The sequence below is a fragment of the Thunnus albacares genome, chromosome 1 (genome assembly GCF_914725855.1).
Source record: "Thunnus albacares chromosome 1, fThuAlb1.1, whole genome shotgun sequence".
Classification (NCBI taxonomy): Eukaryota; Metazoa; Chordata; class Actinopteri; order Scombriformes; family Scombridae; genus Thunnus; species Thunnus albacares.
Genome location: NC_058106.1, coordinates 22253089 through 22270728, shown reverse-complemented (window position 1 = coordinate 22270728; position 17640 = coordinate 22253089). Strand labels below are relative to the sequence as shown.

The following is a 17640-nucleotide window of genomic DNA, read 5'->3' as shown; positions in this document are numbered from 1 at the left end:
AATTTTTGGGTGCACATCATTTGTCAAAAACTTAACCATTTTTGACAACTAAAAATGGTCAGAAATGCCTCCAAAATACCACATTAAGACACCAAGACCTTGAGGAACACCATAGAAAAATTCATGATGTGATTGGGTATCAAAAACTTTTGACATTTGGAGATTTCTGTAAGAATTGCATTTTTCGGTGATTGGATGGTGAGCACTTCTGTTCTGGATATTGCCCAGAAACCCCTTTATTTTCACTATACCTGGGAAAGCCATACATCCTCTGAATGCCATAGGTCTCTAGTTTGTGGTTGTAAAGTTTCATGAGGCTGTGATTATCCTAGAGGTCAAATAGGTCATTTTATACAGTGAGTTCAAGTTTCAAAAAATGGTCTCCCTACAATGAAATAGCTACTGTGGGGACTGACATCATCACACACGAATACAGGCTCACTGAATCCACAAGTCTCAGCTTTCCAGTCATACCCAATTTATGCAGTTCCAAGACTGTTTAGTCTTGGAACTGCTTTCAGTATGCAGAAATATTCAAATACACCATTTTTAGAATGGTATGTAAAAAACTGCATGGGAATAGGATAAAGTAGGCATGTCTGTAAAGGGGAGACTCGTGGGTACCCATAGAATCCATTTTCATTCAGACATCTTGAGGTGATACCAAGAATCTTCACTCCTCTGAAACAGAGTAATGTCAGCTGAGGACACCGGCGTCCTTGTGGAGTTTAAGAATTTAAGCTGGCACCAGATGATACCAATACAATACTTACTTACAGTATCACTGGATCCCTACTAAAGCAATTTTACAAGATAGTAGCATAGTAAAACTTTGATATTTAATGAAATTGAAAAATAATTTGTAAAATTTTGCAGTCACCTTCATTTCCTCAGCAACCCCACTGGGACTTACGCCATTCCAAACATACCCCCCCCCACACACACACACACGACTTAGCTTTCAAGGACTGAATGAGCCTAATAATTTATTACTCAGTTGCGTGATTTAGCGCACTCTCAACAACAAGTGAAAAACCACTGAGAAAAAGTTGTTAGTCTTTCTTGATTAGAGCAGATGTTTCTCCTCTTGGAAAAAAAACCTCCATCCATCTTCCTGATTTATCTTACTGCTGTTACTGTTGATTAAATCAGCCAAATGCTTATTTTACCATATATGGACAGGCCACCAGTGGACTCCACCAGTTTACATAACATTCACGTCAGCCCCTGTGATTTTGGCCCAGTCGTGCACACAGGTGGGCTGGTTTGGAACAACTTCACAGGTATCGCTTTTTCATTTTCCTCCTCTTATCTATCAAGACCCACGTGTAAGTGGAAAATCCACCCCCAAAACAGAATTTGCATTAACCTATTTCAGCAATTAAGAGATCGATGATGTCTTCATGTCCACTGACAGGCTCTGAGGGATCATATAAGTTTTATTTGAGATATTATATGCAAATGAGTCTGAGTTGAATCTAGAGCTTCCAGCTGTGAATCAGAAAATGTGACTCAGTAAAATCACCACAGACGCTGTCATATTGTCCTCTCCTTTGTTCCAATAGTCACTGGGTATGGAGCAGTTCCCAGTTGGAAGATTTTTATCATCACTGCCTCCCCTCACTTTGCTGTCTCCACTCTAAGGACTGACCTGTTTCATACTCACAAGTTAAAACTTAGCTGTATAGCAATACATCATTTACATGTAAATTCTATATTAGTGGATTTTTGCCGTTTTTATAACACAGTTAAATCAGAGGTGAGTCTATATATGCTACAAAAAATACTTTTTTCCACAACCATAATCAGGAAACCCGACTGTTCTGGATGTTCTGTGTGGGTGATATGCAAAAAAATAAACTGTGGTGTGGTTTGCATGGCAAAAGGGTATCGGAGATTAGCAAACTGGTGATGTCATGAATATCTAATTCAGGAAGCTTTCCAGCCTCCAAAGACAGCTGCAGGGCAGGAAAAATATGTAAAAAGATAGCCATTGCCTTTAGGTCATGCCACGGTCAAAATATTGGGAGAGAAGAAAAATCAAAAAAGGGCCAGGAGAGTTAAAGCTTCCTAAGATTAAGATACATCACACACAGGGTTCGCTCATGGTCATAAATATGCTGCATGTTTCCATAGAGAACAATAAATAAACAACAGATTTTGACTTTTCATAGACCTGCAGTCCTCAACTGGGCTTCCATCAGAAAAACCAAATTTGAAGTTGTCGTTATCAACTTTCAGATCTCTAAAAAAATCTAATAAATCCACTTTTCATCATTTGCTTTTTCCCTCTCCTCAAGAGAAATAAAGTCTGTGCCTCTAGCAGCAGTGCCATAAGCAGTCAGTCTGTGGTTCAAAACCTTGTGGCTTAAGATTGAATTATTGTTATATTGATATACTTCATATTATTATAAAGTGATGAATAGTTGTGACCTCCAGTTGCAAGTTTTCATTTGGTGGCAAGCAGTTAATCAAAAAAAAGACTTTCAATTTTCCAGATTTCAGCAAAGAATTAGATGTTTCATTTCACAGCCTTGGTTACATCCGTTGCTATGCTTATATTTATCCTATTCTGGCTAGTCTGTGTTTAGAATGACGCCTGTTTCCAACACATCCAGACAGGGTTCAGTTCACTTCAACACTGTATCAATATCAAAGGTACAGATTTCATGGACACACTGTCACTGAGTCTCATCAGATTATACACATGGGGAGCCTGGTTTGGAGAAAGGGATGACCTAATGTTTTGTTTACTGCCAACCTATTACATGTCAGATTTACTCTGAAAATATTATGACTAAAATGCTTCCTGACATGAACTTTAGCATAATTTGCATAAGCAGAGAAATCACAAAGGTCTGATTGTATGAACACCTTATCAACAGAAGTAGTGTAGTTGAACAGTAGCCAGTGGAGTTTCCCTTGCTATCAGTTTTAAACTGTATAACGCAAAGGAAGGAACTCCTCCATTGTGGTGTGGTCAGGATACCGCTCACCACCAAGTCTACATCCAACCAGAGACTGCCAAATGTGGAGTTAAAAAACAAAACAATCAATGGAGGCAGAAATTCCAAGATGGAAAATCTAAGACAATGTCACATCTCCCACCTTACTCTAAGTAACATTTTTTATGTTACACTTATTGTTAATCGCAAGCAGGATGTTGGTGCTGTAATAAAAAAAAGACTGATGAATCCATGTAGCCATCTAAGAGTCAATGAAAAAGACAGGAGTGAAAAACTAAAAGTAAAAGTGAAAGTGAATGTTTTTCAGTGGAATCCATCAGAGTAATTTAAATGAAAAAGGACAGATGTGAAAAACAAAGTAAAAGTGAATGTTTTCAGTGGAATCCATCAGAGCAATTTAAATAATTTAATGGCCATGCAAAAAGTTTTTTTGTGCGTGTGTGCGCAGAGGGAGGCTTTCCTAAATCAATTATTAAATAAGACCGTATATAAGGTGCATCACTGCAAATGGAATGCAGCTATGTACATACAGTGCGCTAACCTCGACAACCCAGCTGTATTCTAATGTTAACTTATAGCTATCCTTATTAGCTAGGCTTCTTACACGCTTGTTAATAACTTATTTGAAGAGTTGGGTCTCCGAGATTGACAGCGTTTCGTTAAAAACATAGATAGACTAACTTATCAGAGTTAACTTGAATCCATCAGTTTTGGACAAATTAATGCAGAGGTGTTCCTGATACAAAACATTTGTGAACTCCGGATTAATTCTATTCATGAATTCGGCCAGCCGTCTTCTCTATGGGGAAAAGCCAGCAACAATCCTTTCTCCTGCGCATGATCATGAGCGCGGAGAGGAGGGGCTATTCACAAAAGGGTCTGTTGTCAATGTGTTTTGTGAGAGCGAGAGCGAGGGCGGGGCAAGGAGGGACTAAGCCAATCAATGTGCTGCGCGCAGCTCTGTGATAAAATAAGATTTTAACCATTTTAAATAGTAAAAAAAAATTGAAAATCAATATGTTGCTGTCAATGTTGATATGGTGATAGGCTGCCACAAATAAAGCAATGTATGGGAAACACTGCATACTATTGAAAATGGTGTGTTTCCTAAGATAATTTCTGCACTTTAAGATCACCTCATGAATAATCAAGATGTAAGGGGTGATGTCAAAACAAAGACATTATTTATCACTGAAATACAAGAAAAATAGAGAAACCCATCGCAAACTTGTAGTTTTTACATAAATTACTCTTAAATTACAACTTTGCTGCAAATAGAGTTACAACTAACTTTACAGAACAGTCCATAGAAACCGAACAAACAAACTACTACAACATGTATTTATCTTACCGCTGATAAAACAAAACAGACTACACAAGTTGACTTGACTTAAATAACTAATGATTTAGAAAACCAACCACAACACATGGCAGCACTTCAAGATCTGGCATCTACAACATGAAATCAACATCTCCAGCTGTTGGAAGAGCCCATCTCTAAAGTCAACGTATTCAAACAATATTTACTCCTTGGCATTATTTAGATGTACAAACTCTCTAAGCCCTTGTCTAAAAATGGGTTGTATTTTAGTAATTTAGTACTTACTAAGTTAACAGATGGCTTTAAGCCATCACCATCGCATAAATAAACAGCTGTCAAATATAATCTTGCACTGATTATCAGGAGTTAATGCTTTGTTGAACGATGTTTACGCAACCCATTTTTAGACAAGGGCTTACAGAGTTTGTACATCTGAAGATGCAGCCTCTTTTCATACAGGTTCCAGGCAACTTCCTTAACAACGTTTTGATCTTGTGAAAAATATTGACTCAGAATTCAAGATTTTGTGAAGAGAATTGCGTCATTTTTTCCAACTAAACAAATTAAAAACGGAACAGTTGTCATATTCGGGAATTTCTGGCAAACAACAAAAAAAAAAAAAGTTAAGAACCCCAGATTTTCATTTCATTGTACAATCATAAAATGATGCAAGAAAAAGCAAAATATTTCATGTTGTCAGTAACATGCATCTCAACTGTGCAGACATTCTCTGAAATGAGGAGACCATTGTTAAGCTCAGAGGCTAGCCCACGACCAACAGATGCGTGAACTGTGAGTAAAACTGTACATGAAGTTAATCAAAACGATCCGGTGAATGAAACTATGAACCTCAAATGGTGCAGACCAGCACAAGCTTGAAAACCACTTCATTGCCTTGAATGAAAGGCAATACATGGTCTGATGACGGAGTCAGGCATACAAGTTAAGGGAGAAAAAACATGAAGACAAACCACAGAAACACCAATGTGGGCAATTCCCATAGTCCAACAAGAAGTGAAATAAAGCAAAAATAGTAAACATATGAACCTCCCACAGGTTGAAATGCTGTTTTTTTGTTTAAGAAAGGGGTGTTTTTTGCCAAAGCGCTGTCCTTATGGGTGTGCCAAGTGAGCCAGCACACAAAAACAAACACTCTTTGAGAAGTGGTAACAGAAAGCCAATTCATGAATGTTTGGGAAGATAAAACCTAGCATGGACTGATTCTTGGTACGACTATTAAAATAATGCTTAAAAAGGCATTTATGGATTGGAGTCATGCAACATTACAGACCAGGCTGATTAAGAACCGATTCCACGCTGAAAGCTTGAATACATGCATCTCTACAAATACACATCTTCTCACACATGGCAATGTCACGCAGTCAACAGATATGTGCAGATGGAAATATTTTGCTCTTGGTCATTTGGAGTTTTTTTTTTTGTTATTTTGCAGGACTGTGATATGTTACATAAGCCATTCTTCAAGTCCAGACCAGAAAATCCAGACCATAAAGTCACACAGAGTAGAGATTGGGTAGTGTGTCTGTGAAACACATTCCAAAAGCAGTTTGATTCAATACAGAGTGATGATATCTATCCAATAAACTGTGTGAGAAAAGCAGCTGGGCAAATTCCTCTTTTTCACGTGGCAAATTACAATTTATGGTAGCACGCCAGAGCGAATATAACCTTTTGCCAATAAAGAGAAACAGTGTCCTACTGCAAAGGATCTGCAAAAATCCAAAATACAATGCAGGTTAAACAGAGAGTGCATCCATCTAAACCAAAGTTTTTGCACTCCAACATTATTCATGAAAATAATTCCAAGGTTTGTGGCCAATGACATGACATCGGCAGACTCTCAAGTCATGTTCACTTTTATCATATTCACAGCTGCATATTATATTTCATATATCTAATAGCGCTCAAATGATAAATAGCATATCTGTGATAGGTTTCAATGACAGCAATAAACTACAGAATTAGAGGTTACCCCACTTCCAATTTTGTTTGTTTTAAATCACTTCAGTCTGCACCAAGTACAGTGATATGACCATTAGTTATGTGCCTTTCAATAAATTTTCTAAATAGGTCACCTGTCTCACAATGAAAATATCACAAGTGTTCTTGCAGGAGACACATACCTTCGATTTATATTCAGACCCAAGGGGCAAAAGTCTTTAGAAAAGAAAACAGCCTTTTCTACATTTTCAGAGTCTCAAAATTAGAGAAGCTCAAGCAAGTTGATGAAACTGGGTCGTGCAAATGCAAGGTAATCCTACACAGAATCTAGTGAGGATTTCAACTATACTTTCTGTTTAGTTGCTATCTTTACTATACAGTATTGTATTCCTACCTCCACATCACCCAGTTTGTCCTAGAGAGAAACCACACCACCACTTCTCAACACACTGGTATTTCTGACTGTAGCTACACACCAGGTTTGCCCCACTTTAAAAGCAACACTCTCTGTTTACTGTGAAGGTGATTACTTTGCATTAGCGATATTCCATTTCCAGTGGCAATAATTAACACAAGTTCACATAAGGTACAGGCTCAGATTTTACAGGGAATGATTTAGTTTTCAGCAGTCACTCAGATTCACTACAAATTGGAACTGAGCCTATTCCTCAACAGATTGCACGCTTAGCGTTATTTGCAACTGATCCATCCATAGTAATCTGAAATTGGGTCAGGCCAGTGGAGCAAAAGCCAACGCAGCGCAGGAGGCTTGCTGATGACCCACGTAGGGATCCCTGGTTTGAATTAACGAGCAAAGTGGACAGGAAAAATCTGTTGTCTAGACTACGGACTACACATTACTGTGACCAGGCGGACTTCTATAACTCAACCTCACTTTGTAAAATAATTTCTCTGCATTTCATCTCTCGTTCTAATTTTCCAGTTCAAATAAAAAATTACTCCCACTTGCAAACAAGGGCATCTCTGCAGAGCGCCAGCTCAAACCAACAATTGATATGCTTCATTACCTTCAGCAAAACATAGTAAAAGCAGGCAAATACAATTCAATATGGACCGGGGTATATTTTTTTTGTCCACCGGAAAAGGCTTACATGTGGATAACATAAGCCTGTCACAGCGCCCTAATCGACCACATTCTGAGAGAGCAGACTTATGTTGCTTGCTCTCTCCACCATCAACTTCATCATCATTATCAGTGGCGAGTGGATTAAAAAAAAAAACTAAACTCATGGTCCCCGTGTCTTCTTGTGGTGAGACTCTCTGAATGTGAATCCATTCAGACTCTTCTGGTGACGCCAGGAACATTTTATCCCTGGAGCACAAAAAATTCATTTGTCAGTTGGCGCTGGGATGTACAGAGTTGATGAAAGACACTGTTTACCTATTGTGCATAGCAAGCTATGGTGACTAAGAGGATTCAGCTGCTCTGGCCCCTCTTTGACACACATGGCGCTGGATGGACGCCACTGCAAGAGGATAGGAAGTTTAATTTGTTCCCTTATGGCAGATTAGCTGAATATTTTTACTTACTCTCCACAACACTCACTGAGCAGCCGCTCTTACTGGATCCGCACAAGCAGATGACTAGCCATAAATTGCACAGGCTTGAGTTGTTTGCTATTACTAGTTGTTTACTAAGTACTATTTGTGGTTAGGTTACTTGAAAAATAATAACTGTGAAGTCTAAACATCTGTGCAATGCCAAAGGATTCTCATCTATTTATCTAAACGTCTACTTGTGCTTAGAAATGTGTGCAAAGTCTTGAATGTCTTGAATGAGGAGAAGCTGGACATGAGGCACAACATGTAAGTGGGAGCATGGGGAGCTTCCTGTCCCACTACAGAATAACAGAAAGAGAGAGAGGGACTGCCTTCCCTCGCAGCTGTATAATGTTACGCCCATCATGAAAAAGTTGAGCACTCTTCCGGCAAAAACAAATATAACACAACAAATCATTGACAAGTGAGGCTGCAGTGGGTAAAAATAGACCCGAAAACAGAGCGTGCAGGAAAGGCAAGTCCACAGCTACCACTTTACGCAACTAAAATACAAAACATGGATGCAAAGCCTAACTATCAATACCTATGCTTGATCTCGTTTAAGTCAGCAAAACAATAATGATCAAAATTTGGATTTATATGATCTTTTGTGGGCATTATACAGCAGGCTTGTCCCCTTAGATGGCAGTGAAACCAACCCCGGACCTGACAGAAGCACAATCAACAGGGACAGGATGTGACAGATTTTGAATCCATGAAAACTTGCGATTGATTCAAGTCAAATATCGCAATACGTCGTGTATAAATAACCACTGCTGAATTGCCAACAGGTGTGTGCTTTATCTGTACATACATGCCCGCCCGGATGATACTCAGCAACTCGCGGGTTAATGAGAAAAAAGAAAGTGTTTCCAGTCTCGCCTGGTAGCTGTGCGGCTAACGTTAGGCTAAGCGCAAAGCTATCTAATATCAACATCATCACACACTGACTGACGGCCTGGACACAAACCTCAGCTTCGCAGTTCAATCTGCGAGCCGCCCCCGCCGCCAAACTTACCGGCTTTTTCCTGATCGTATCCCACGACAATAAAATAGTCAGCAAATCTAGCCATGTCTGCTGCTTTTCCCGATATATACCAACACAATTCAGCATTTTTCCTTCTTCCAAGGCACAGCCATGTTTGACAGAAGGAGTGCCAGTGCGCTTGCGTGCAGGAGCTGGAGACATCCATGGGCGTGGGCCCTTCAGTTTACAAACCGAGCACTGTGCCTTAACACAGGCTCCAATACACTACAATAATCCGGTTTTATAGCCTAAAATTGAATAACTGCGGGTAATACATCAATAACCATAACCTGCTGTGTTGTCATAACAGTGATTCTTTTGTCCTCTCTGGTTCATGCAACAGAAGGGGTATAACAACATTTATGGATTTGCTAGAGACTCCCTGATAGCTCATCAAGAACTCACAGGGGTCTAAAAACTCCTGTGAGTTGCCCCAAAGTTACTGTCTAGAAAATAAAATATGCAATAGCAACTTTGATAGAGTAATGAAAAATACTTCCATCAGCGCTGTATTAATCAGCTGAGATTTCCATGAGGCTAAATAATAATACCCTCCTTCCTTACACTTGCCACGCTCTTTTTTTATTTCTGCTCATTTTGATTTATCATAAGGATTTAGTGCCAGTTGGGGCAATTGGGGAATATTAGTTATAGGAAAACAAAAAATACACTACTTGAACCCAGACAGATTCTTTTCTTCTCTTAATATGACAAAGCTGTTCCAATTTAAAATGATTAGGGTTTATTCCATGGACTCACATATTTGTTCAAGCTTTTATAAAACAATTTAATACTTCAATTTTGTGCAAAGTGCCATGAAAGAAAAATCTCAGTCCTGTCAAAGACAATTTTTTTTGTTTTAAAGTCGCTCTACAAAACTGGACATGGTTATGGTTTGACACACAGTGTGAGAGACAGGGCAAACTCATGTGGTTAGCGCAGAATATTGAATATTTATGAAAACAGGAAAAGCTGTCACGGGGAATAGCACATGGAAATCTGTACTCCAACACACAAACCGCCATCACTGTCAACAATGGCAGGAACACAGCAAGCTACTTCCACTGCATTTTGTCTGACTCTTCATCTCTCTTTTCTCTTACGTGTTGATGTTTTCTGTGTTTTCTTTCTCTCCCCTTCTCTATCCCACTTATTGTTTTGGCTTGCTAGTCAAGTGGAGATGAAGACAGAGGTAGTTAAATAGTTGAACTTGAGCCAAAACATGAAGAAATACAGACTGGGTGGAAGAGTCATGGAACCTCAATCAACATAATTTCCAGGTTTATCAAAGAGTTATGACAGTTATGAATCATCTTTCAAATTTCTGCCTTGGGGCTCGACACTCTCTTTTTCCTGGAACACATGAGCCTAGTTGTTCGGGTTTCCTGCCACACATACCTGTACAAACGGAAAGTCAAAGGTAGGACTAACACTGTCAGTCATATCACAGGAACTTCATGGGGGACATGTAAAATTCTATATAAGGAGCCAAAAAGCAACAGCAGTGTTTTGTTGTCATGATTGCACAACCTCCTATTGTAAACTCTAGTGAGGGGATTACTCGTCTGCCGGAGGCAATTATCATTACAAAGTGCTTACAAAATGTTTACTGCTTTACAGCACATGTGTTTGACATTTATGTATTATTTTTTTTAGTTTAAATTTATGACGCCATGTGTGGAATGAGGTCGTGATATAAATAAACTTAGGAAGGTTCTGCATCAGGGACTAAAAAAAAAAAAAGATATGAATAATAGGATGCTGATGCTGATTAGTATGTCTAAAATCATGTTGAAAGAAAACCAAGGGACAGTTTTCCCCTTCATCGAAACTGAAAGGAAAATCAAAACTGAAAGCATTACTTTGACATGATTAACAAAACTAATTTACACCATACTTGAGGAAATTCTACACCGGAATTTCTATACTGATAAAATCAAAAGATCTTTCTCTGGTATTTACAGCATTTCACATACTGAATGTAAGGGCGTATGATTTCAATCTTTTTGAAATCACATGCTCACTTTTCTGAGGTGTAGACTATCTCCTCATAACAATATGCACATCTGCAGACATAGATCCTCACTAGCTGTAGGTCAGCTGCAATAAACAAAAAGTTGTTACCTCCCTAATGTGTTATTTCTGTCCTGTGTTTCCACTGAGGGATTATTATCAACATGAACCCACTAACAGGTGTGTTGTTTTGAGCTTTACAGAATAAACTGTTTTCCAGTGCCCTGTTTTGAATTATCTTTCTTTCTGCGTTGCTTTCAGTTATTTAGCTTTAATCCAAGCACACATGGATGTAATGTGGTCGTGTTAAGCGTGTCACATGCCGAGCGACTCACTGAACTGGTCAATTATGTGAAGTCAAGTATGTAGGGGGTGATATCCTCTGAGACACACAGGCAGACTTGATGGCTCTCCCATTATCACCTAATAGATTCTTGTGTGTGCATTCCTATGATGAAAAGTGAAGTCATATTACTTATAATTTAGAAGAGAAACAAATCAGCAGAATTATTTAAAAAATGTTTAAGCCAATATTGTTCATACGTCATAGATTGTTGTTCAAGTTCATTTTTTGACACTTGATTTATTTTTAGATAATTGTAAAATTCCATTTCGTATTCATCCACACAGCAAAAATAAATTACATGGTTAGTCTGAAGTCAAATATTTGCCTTGTACAAACGAATACATTGAGTATATTGGCTTTACAGTTGGGCATTCTTACTATATTTAATAAGTTACTCAATGCTTGTCTATTACCGAATCTCAAATTCATCATCCAGTGTAATTTCAAGCTGGCATTGAACTTCACTGTATCAGGGAGTGCCTTGAAAAGTAGACTGTGGAAACATTCCTTAAATTTTATTTTACACAAAAGCCAGTTGTACTGAAAGGAACGTTAACAAAAACTATACATAACTGACCTTAAAGTTCAGATATAACAATGTATGTTTAAACCTTTTCTTCTGTGGTTATTTAGATTTCAACTGACATACTTTGATTGGGACAGTAAGTGTAGTATTTGACTTATATAACTGATTACCATTGATTTATTGCTATTATACACACACATACACACACACGCACACACACACACACACACGCACACACACACACACACACACAAACTGAAATTCATAAATCATATTTGATGAGACTTTTAAAAGAGTGTTGATGTATTATGAATACTGAGCTGTGTAAAGGGAGGATGTTTTGACTCAGTAAAAGCAAGATAAAATTGTTGCACTTCATTCATTAATGTGTGCTCTAAAACTATTTTCCATTATAAATATCATTTTTGATCTTGGTTCTTGATCTTTGCATTGTGTTGCATTGTAACCGTATCACAGCAGTCGTACTGGATGGGTGGAGGAAAAGATGAGAGACTGCGTGTGTCAATGTGAGCCCCTCCCACCTCCTGTATAAAGGCTCCCTGTCTGGTGTGTAGGAGCTATTAGCAGAGTGACACAGCTGCCTTACAGAACCAGTGGCAATTTCAAGAAACCTGTGGAGTACTCTTTTACAAGAAGAGCTTTCTCATCCAACTGAATTACCAGAGCGTTACAGGTATGTGCACTTTCTTTTAAAGAAGACATTGCTATGATTGCTCTGCTCCCAGCTGATGGCTTTATCCTTGCTTTTTTGAGGTCAGGGCACAAGTGTATAGACAAGGACAGGTTATCTGTCTGGTTATATAAGCAGTTCAGCTCTTAATGTGTGCGTCTGTAGAGGAATTGCCTTCAAGGTGCAACACATCTGACAGAAGCACTACATCATATAGTTTATAGTTGCAATTAATTTTGTTCTGTTTCATGAACATGCAACTGAGTTTAATAGCATTTAAGTTTTTGTTTGACTTTTGAGCTGAGCCTATTTTGGACCCCTCATTGGCAGACAGTGTCCTTCACTTTATTGGCCAGGGGCCCAAAGCATGGTTGTAGGTTTACTTAACCGAGCAAAATCTGACCTTAGCTTAACTTTTTAAATAAATGAATGATAAGTGCAAATAACTTGGCTTTTGGACTCTTGTGTAAGCAAGCAGCAGTGTGGCACTTATGGGCATACTGTATGAGTGTGGTTTACATGCATAAAGGGACAATAGGAAATTCAAGAAGTTAATAAGTTAATAAGTTATTAATAAATAAATAAATAAATAAATAAATGTTTTTTCTACTCTCCACAGGTGTTAAAGACAAAATGAAATTGATCTTCCAGTCCTTCCTCTATTGCTGTCTGCTGGCGACAGTAGCACACTGTGTGGAACTTGAAGTGAATCCAAAGTTGAAAAAAAGGTGAGTTAACTGACCGAGTCATTCATTCAATAATCTTTTTTTTCCCTGCTGATGAAACATGTGACAGTCTGTCAAGTCTATGACAGCAGCTACCTGTCTACTGAATTATCTACCTAAGACTAATGGATTTTTTTCCCTCCCCTAGGCTAAGCATATGGCTAGGGAGCAGATTGAGACGGGATCTAGACAGTGTATCTGTAGAGAAGCCAGCAGACTCTCAGCACTTTGTCAGACCAGAAGATATCAGGGATACCCTGCTGCCACATTCCAGGTAAGAGCATTTACCATACAACTTTGATGATCTACACACTGTCTCCATTAGGTCATCATGGCATTTTTTTGTCAATTTGTCATCAAAATGTTTTCTGCAACAACTAAGGAATGAGCAGCTTGGATTAATGTCTCTTTTCTCTCCCTTTGTAACTCCAGCACTGACATCAATGTCCGAACCAAAAGGTCTAAAAATTCATCCAACCAGTCGAGAAGACAAGGTTGTTTCCTGGGCACCTGCACAGTGCATGACTTGGCAGACCGCCTGCACCGGCTCAATAACAAGCTGAGTATTGGGAGTGCCCCTGTTGACAAGATCAGCCCACAGGGATACGGCCGGAGGCGTCGCTCCCTTCCAACACACAAAGTCACACTGAGGCTAGATCAGGGCAGGCTGAGGCCCGTGTGGAGCAAAACCGACTCACGAGTTTACAAGCTTGAGTCTCTCCTCAGACGGACATGAGCGGGACTTCACGAGAGGAGTTGGGAACAAAAGCGAGGGAGTAGCTCAGACTTAGTGTCCTCTCTGCTCTGTTCTAAAATTCTCCAAATGCCTCAGACTCCTGCCAAGTTTTCTCCAGCACATTTTTTCCAGGCATGAGGACTGAGTTTGAGCAAGACTGGCTGCACTGAGTTTCTCTGAGAGCTGAGCCTTTGCAGCTCAGCGATGTAGAGCGTGCAAACAACTGCATCTGGCTTACAGACACTGGATGGCACAGCGTGGAGCAACTACAGGTGCTGCTCTCTGCTTTGGCAGAGGGGCAGGAAGAGTGCTAATACCTGGCAAAGTGGACACATCCTCTGGCTTATAGAGGGAACTTTCTTTTAATATTCTTGGACCTTAATCATTTCTTCCTCAAGGCCAGGACTTTATTAAGTGCTATCCTCTAAGGATTATACCACCGTGTTCCATCAACCTGTCAGTACTTGTCTGCACTTTTCTATTTGGACTTAAAGTCAAATGAATCATCAGGAAAAGACATCTTCATCATAATGCCAAACAGGGAGATAGGCTACAGAACTCTGAAGCTCTCAGTCTTTATCGAGTTTTGGACACTGTATAAGGGAAAATGCCTTAGATTCTGTGAGATATGTGCCAGTCCACAATGGATTGAAATATACTTGAAATTATTGTTGTTTGTACAAAAACATGTGCAATCTGTATTTGTTTTTTTATTGCAGATATATGTATATATGAATTCTTTTATTTAATATTATATAGAGGTTACATTAAAGTACTTATGCAGATAGAACTATTTTTGTACAGGAAGAAATATATATGGGCATTGTAGCTATTTGTCATTATTCTTTTGCAAACTGTGGTAATAGGATATCTGTTTTATAGGTATATTATATATTTGTAAATGTGTTCTATTTTATTTGTGTCAAAGCAATAACATTGTCATTCAATAAACATTTTGCATACAAAATCTAGACCTTGTCCAGACCTCCTTTGCTTCTGGCTCTTGTAAATTGAAAGTGGCATTCTATTGTCTGGAGTTCACTGCTACAGCAAGACACAGAGCACCTGGTCTCTGTTAAGTGATTACAGGGTCTCATTAGAGCCTCCCCTCTTCTCACTACATTCCCCTAGTTATGACGCCCCCCCTCAAACACAAAAAAAAAAAGGGCAGACAGGGTGCCAGGCGCATTCCTGCTTCGTTCAGCTCATATTTGTTGGCTCACCCCACACCACAGAGCAGCCCTAAAGCCATCAGAGGAGGCTGAGGCTTTAGCTCCATCTGTATTCAATGCTAGATGGTTGGGACATGAGGAAAACGATGTGGGGGGTTCCGGTCTGACATTCCTGTGAGAGCATCATGAAAACCGCTCCTACAAAGAACTCATCAAGACCCTCACATTCGAGCAGACCCCTGAGACTGAACAGCACTGAAAGGCTGCAGACCTTCTCATTTGACACATTATCACCCCTTCTTTCATATTTTTGTGGGGTCCAGACACACCGCAACAGCCCTGTCTTTTGGCAGCATTTCCTTTTTTTTGTCCCACAATAAAAGGGGTACAACTGTCAACATGTGCACTTTTCAGTTTGGAAATGTAGCACAAGAGAAAATGTGAGGTGAACACTGCACAGTGAGATGGACTATGAGGACCCACTGAGGAAAGCCCAGGAGGTCAGAGGGTGGTATCTCCTCCTTTAAAGCTTTACTCATCCCTTGTTGCAGAACTATCGACACATTATCGCATATCTAGATGAACTAAAATGGGTCAAATCAGGAATTCATTGAATGGTATGATGTCAAATTAACCAGATCTTTAGTGTAAGATATTCATTTCCAACTTATTTAGTATCCACTGTGCTCATTGCTGGCATGACTATCAGATTCTCGTGTAAGCACTAACTGGATATTCACTCTGCTATTATAAACAATTCTTAGTGAAATCATACAGGAAATGAAAGAAAAGACTGTGACTGAAAACAATTTAGCACGACTTCAGTTTTTTGAAGAACCCACAGTATTTCATACCATTTTAAAGTGTGATCATTAGTAACTACATGACATTGACATTGTGTCATATATTGGCTAAAGGCAGTTTCATGCTTTTGTTTTAACTCACCGGAAAAGACAATTACAGCTGTTCAAAACTTTGTGGTATGGTTGTGAGCGAGAGATTTAGAAAGGGTCAAAACTTCAATTTTATGTTCTCTATTGCCATCTAGTGACTGTGGATTGGTAAAACTGCAAAATTGTGTTTTTTGAGTGGTCTTGATATGATTTGTTCAACTACATCAGAACACAGAATCCAAAGAATATTTTTTTTCAACATGATAAAAAAAAAAACAGCGATAGGTGAAAACTGTGATTAATCCTTGAATAATGTTTTTGGGTTATAAATTTAAGTTTGGCCTGGCCACTCAGCAAAGATGACAAGAAATCAGTTACATTTTCAAAAGTTATATCAGATTTTTCAGTGTGTCATAAATAATTTATATACATTTTCAAATTTCAATTACTATAATAACAATAAAGTGAGCAAATACTGGTTTACTCTCCTTATGCATACTGAGTATGAGCAGGTTCCTATTACTGTCATAGGCTTCAGAAGTGTTTACCTATATGCCTAAAACAGTTTAAGAGCACAAGATATGTAAAAGCAACATGCTGATGTATGAAATGTCACTCACTTAAACTCTTTAATTTCAATTTTCAATTTCAATTTCAATTTTATTTATATAGCGTTTTCTCACAACCTGTTCTTTTGCACTATAGGATTTCTACTTAGAAAATGACCCTAATATGGAACTTCAATAAAAGTCATGTTTTTTGGGAGCTTCAGTCTTTTTTAAATTGTATTTTATATATTCCTGAAATATAGCCTATGGCAAAATCAATTTAGCACAACACACAGTGCCTACCGCATGGAAATAATACCACCCATGCAGAGGAATCACAATGATGACTGAGTGGAATGGGGGGCAATAAAAATACAGACTGTGAACATACTAAAACAATGCAAAATGTGCCATCTAGTGGCTGATGACACAAATATTTTGAATAGATATTGAATGTAGTTTCTACACAAAAACCTAATGGTGAAAAAAGCCTTTTAAGTCATCACAATAAAAGCATTCCAAGAATAGACTGAATGGATGTAGATCTGGCCTAGCCAGTGTACTCTTTATATATGTGAGGGTGTCACTCCTTCAGTAAGCCAATCAGCTGGTGACGCCAGTGACGTGATGACAGCATCAAGAAACTGATCAGTGTAGGTCAACTGGTACAAAATAATACCCCTTGTCCAGGACTTATGCTAAGCTCAAAGTCTTTTCATTTTTCCACTGCTGTGTTTACACAGCTACTGCAAGTAATATTTCAGGACCTGCTCTTTCCAGCAGGATGTCAGCTAAGATGCGTCCACCATTTACCTTTACTGCCAAAATACAACTGAGTGAATGAAAGGACTGTCTGCAGCTGCCAGAAAATAAGGAGAGGAGAGGTGAGGTGAGGAGAGGAGAGGAGAGGAGAGGAGAGGAGAGGAGAGGAGAGGAGAGGAGAGGAGAGGAGATGAGACGAGAGGAGCAGGCTGATGTAAAATCACTTTGACAAACCTGCTATCAATCAAAATGATATAGGCCCAGGGCTAAAAGTCAGTCCTCTAAAGCCAATTCTAAAAGTACCCTGATAACCTGAGCTGAGAGGATTAGCCTCATAATCTAAACACTGCAAGGCTAAATCAGGGACAGTGGACCCCCTGCTGCTTATGGCA

The 17640-nt window shown here is 38.9% G+C and overlaps 2 protein-coding genes across 6 annotated transcripts in view; one reads left to right on the top strand and one right to left on the bottom strand.

Moving 5' to 3' along the window:
- The window catches only part of sbf2 (SET binding factor 2), a 122463-nt gene that overhangs the window by 99242 nt on the left and 5581 nt on the right, over positions 1 to 17640 (bottom strand). For 2 of the 5 annotated variants that reach the window (XM_044349828.1, XM_044349849.1), the window contains exon 1: positions 8828 to 8984. The exons of 2 other annotated variants lie outside the window; for them this stretch is intronic. In XM_044349828.1, the coding sequence (XP_044205763.1) occupies positions 8828 to 8882 (55 nt within the window). In that variant the 5' untranslated portion in view covers positions 8883 to 8984. Of the gene's footprint in view, positions 1 to 8827; positions 8986 to 17640 lie in introns of those variants that run through there. One more of the 5 variants, XM_044349838.1, reaches the window with a different exon arrangement.
- Positions 12296 to 14844, top strand: adma (adrenomedullin a). Its single transcript, XM_044349915.1, has 4 exons — positions 12296 to 12415; positions 13032 to 13140; positions 13286 to 13411; positions 13570 to 14844. Exons 2-4 carry the CDS (start codon positions 13046 to 13048, stop codon positions 13871 to 13873), a joined length of 525 nt encoding a protein of 174 aa, XP_044205850.1. The 5' UTR covers positions 12296 to 12415; positions 13032 to 13045; the 3' UTR covers positions 13874 to 14844.

Bases quoted from the DNA above. Each gene is read 5' to 3' on its own strand.
- adma (XM_044349915.1), top strand. From the start codon at position 13,046: ATGAAATTGATCTTCCAGTCCTTCCTCTATTGCTGTCTGCTGGCGACA. The intron at 13,141-13,285 runs GTGAGTTAACTG...TCCCTCCCCTAG, and splicing joins AATCCAAAGTTGAAAAAAAG to GCTAAGCATATGGCTAGGGA. The intron at 13,412-13,569 runs GTAAGAGCATTT...TTGTAACTCCAG, and splicing joins ACCCTGCTGCCACATTCCAG to CACTGACATCAATGTCCGAA.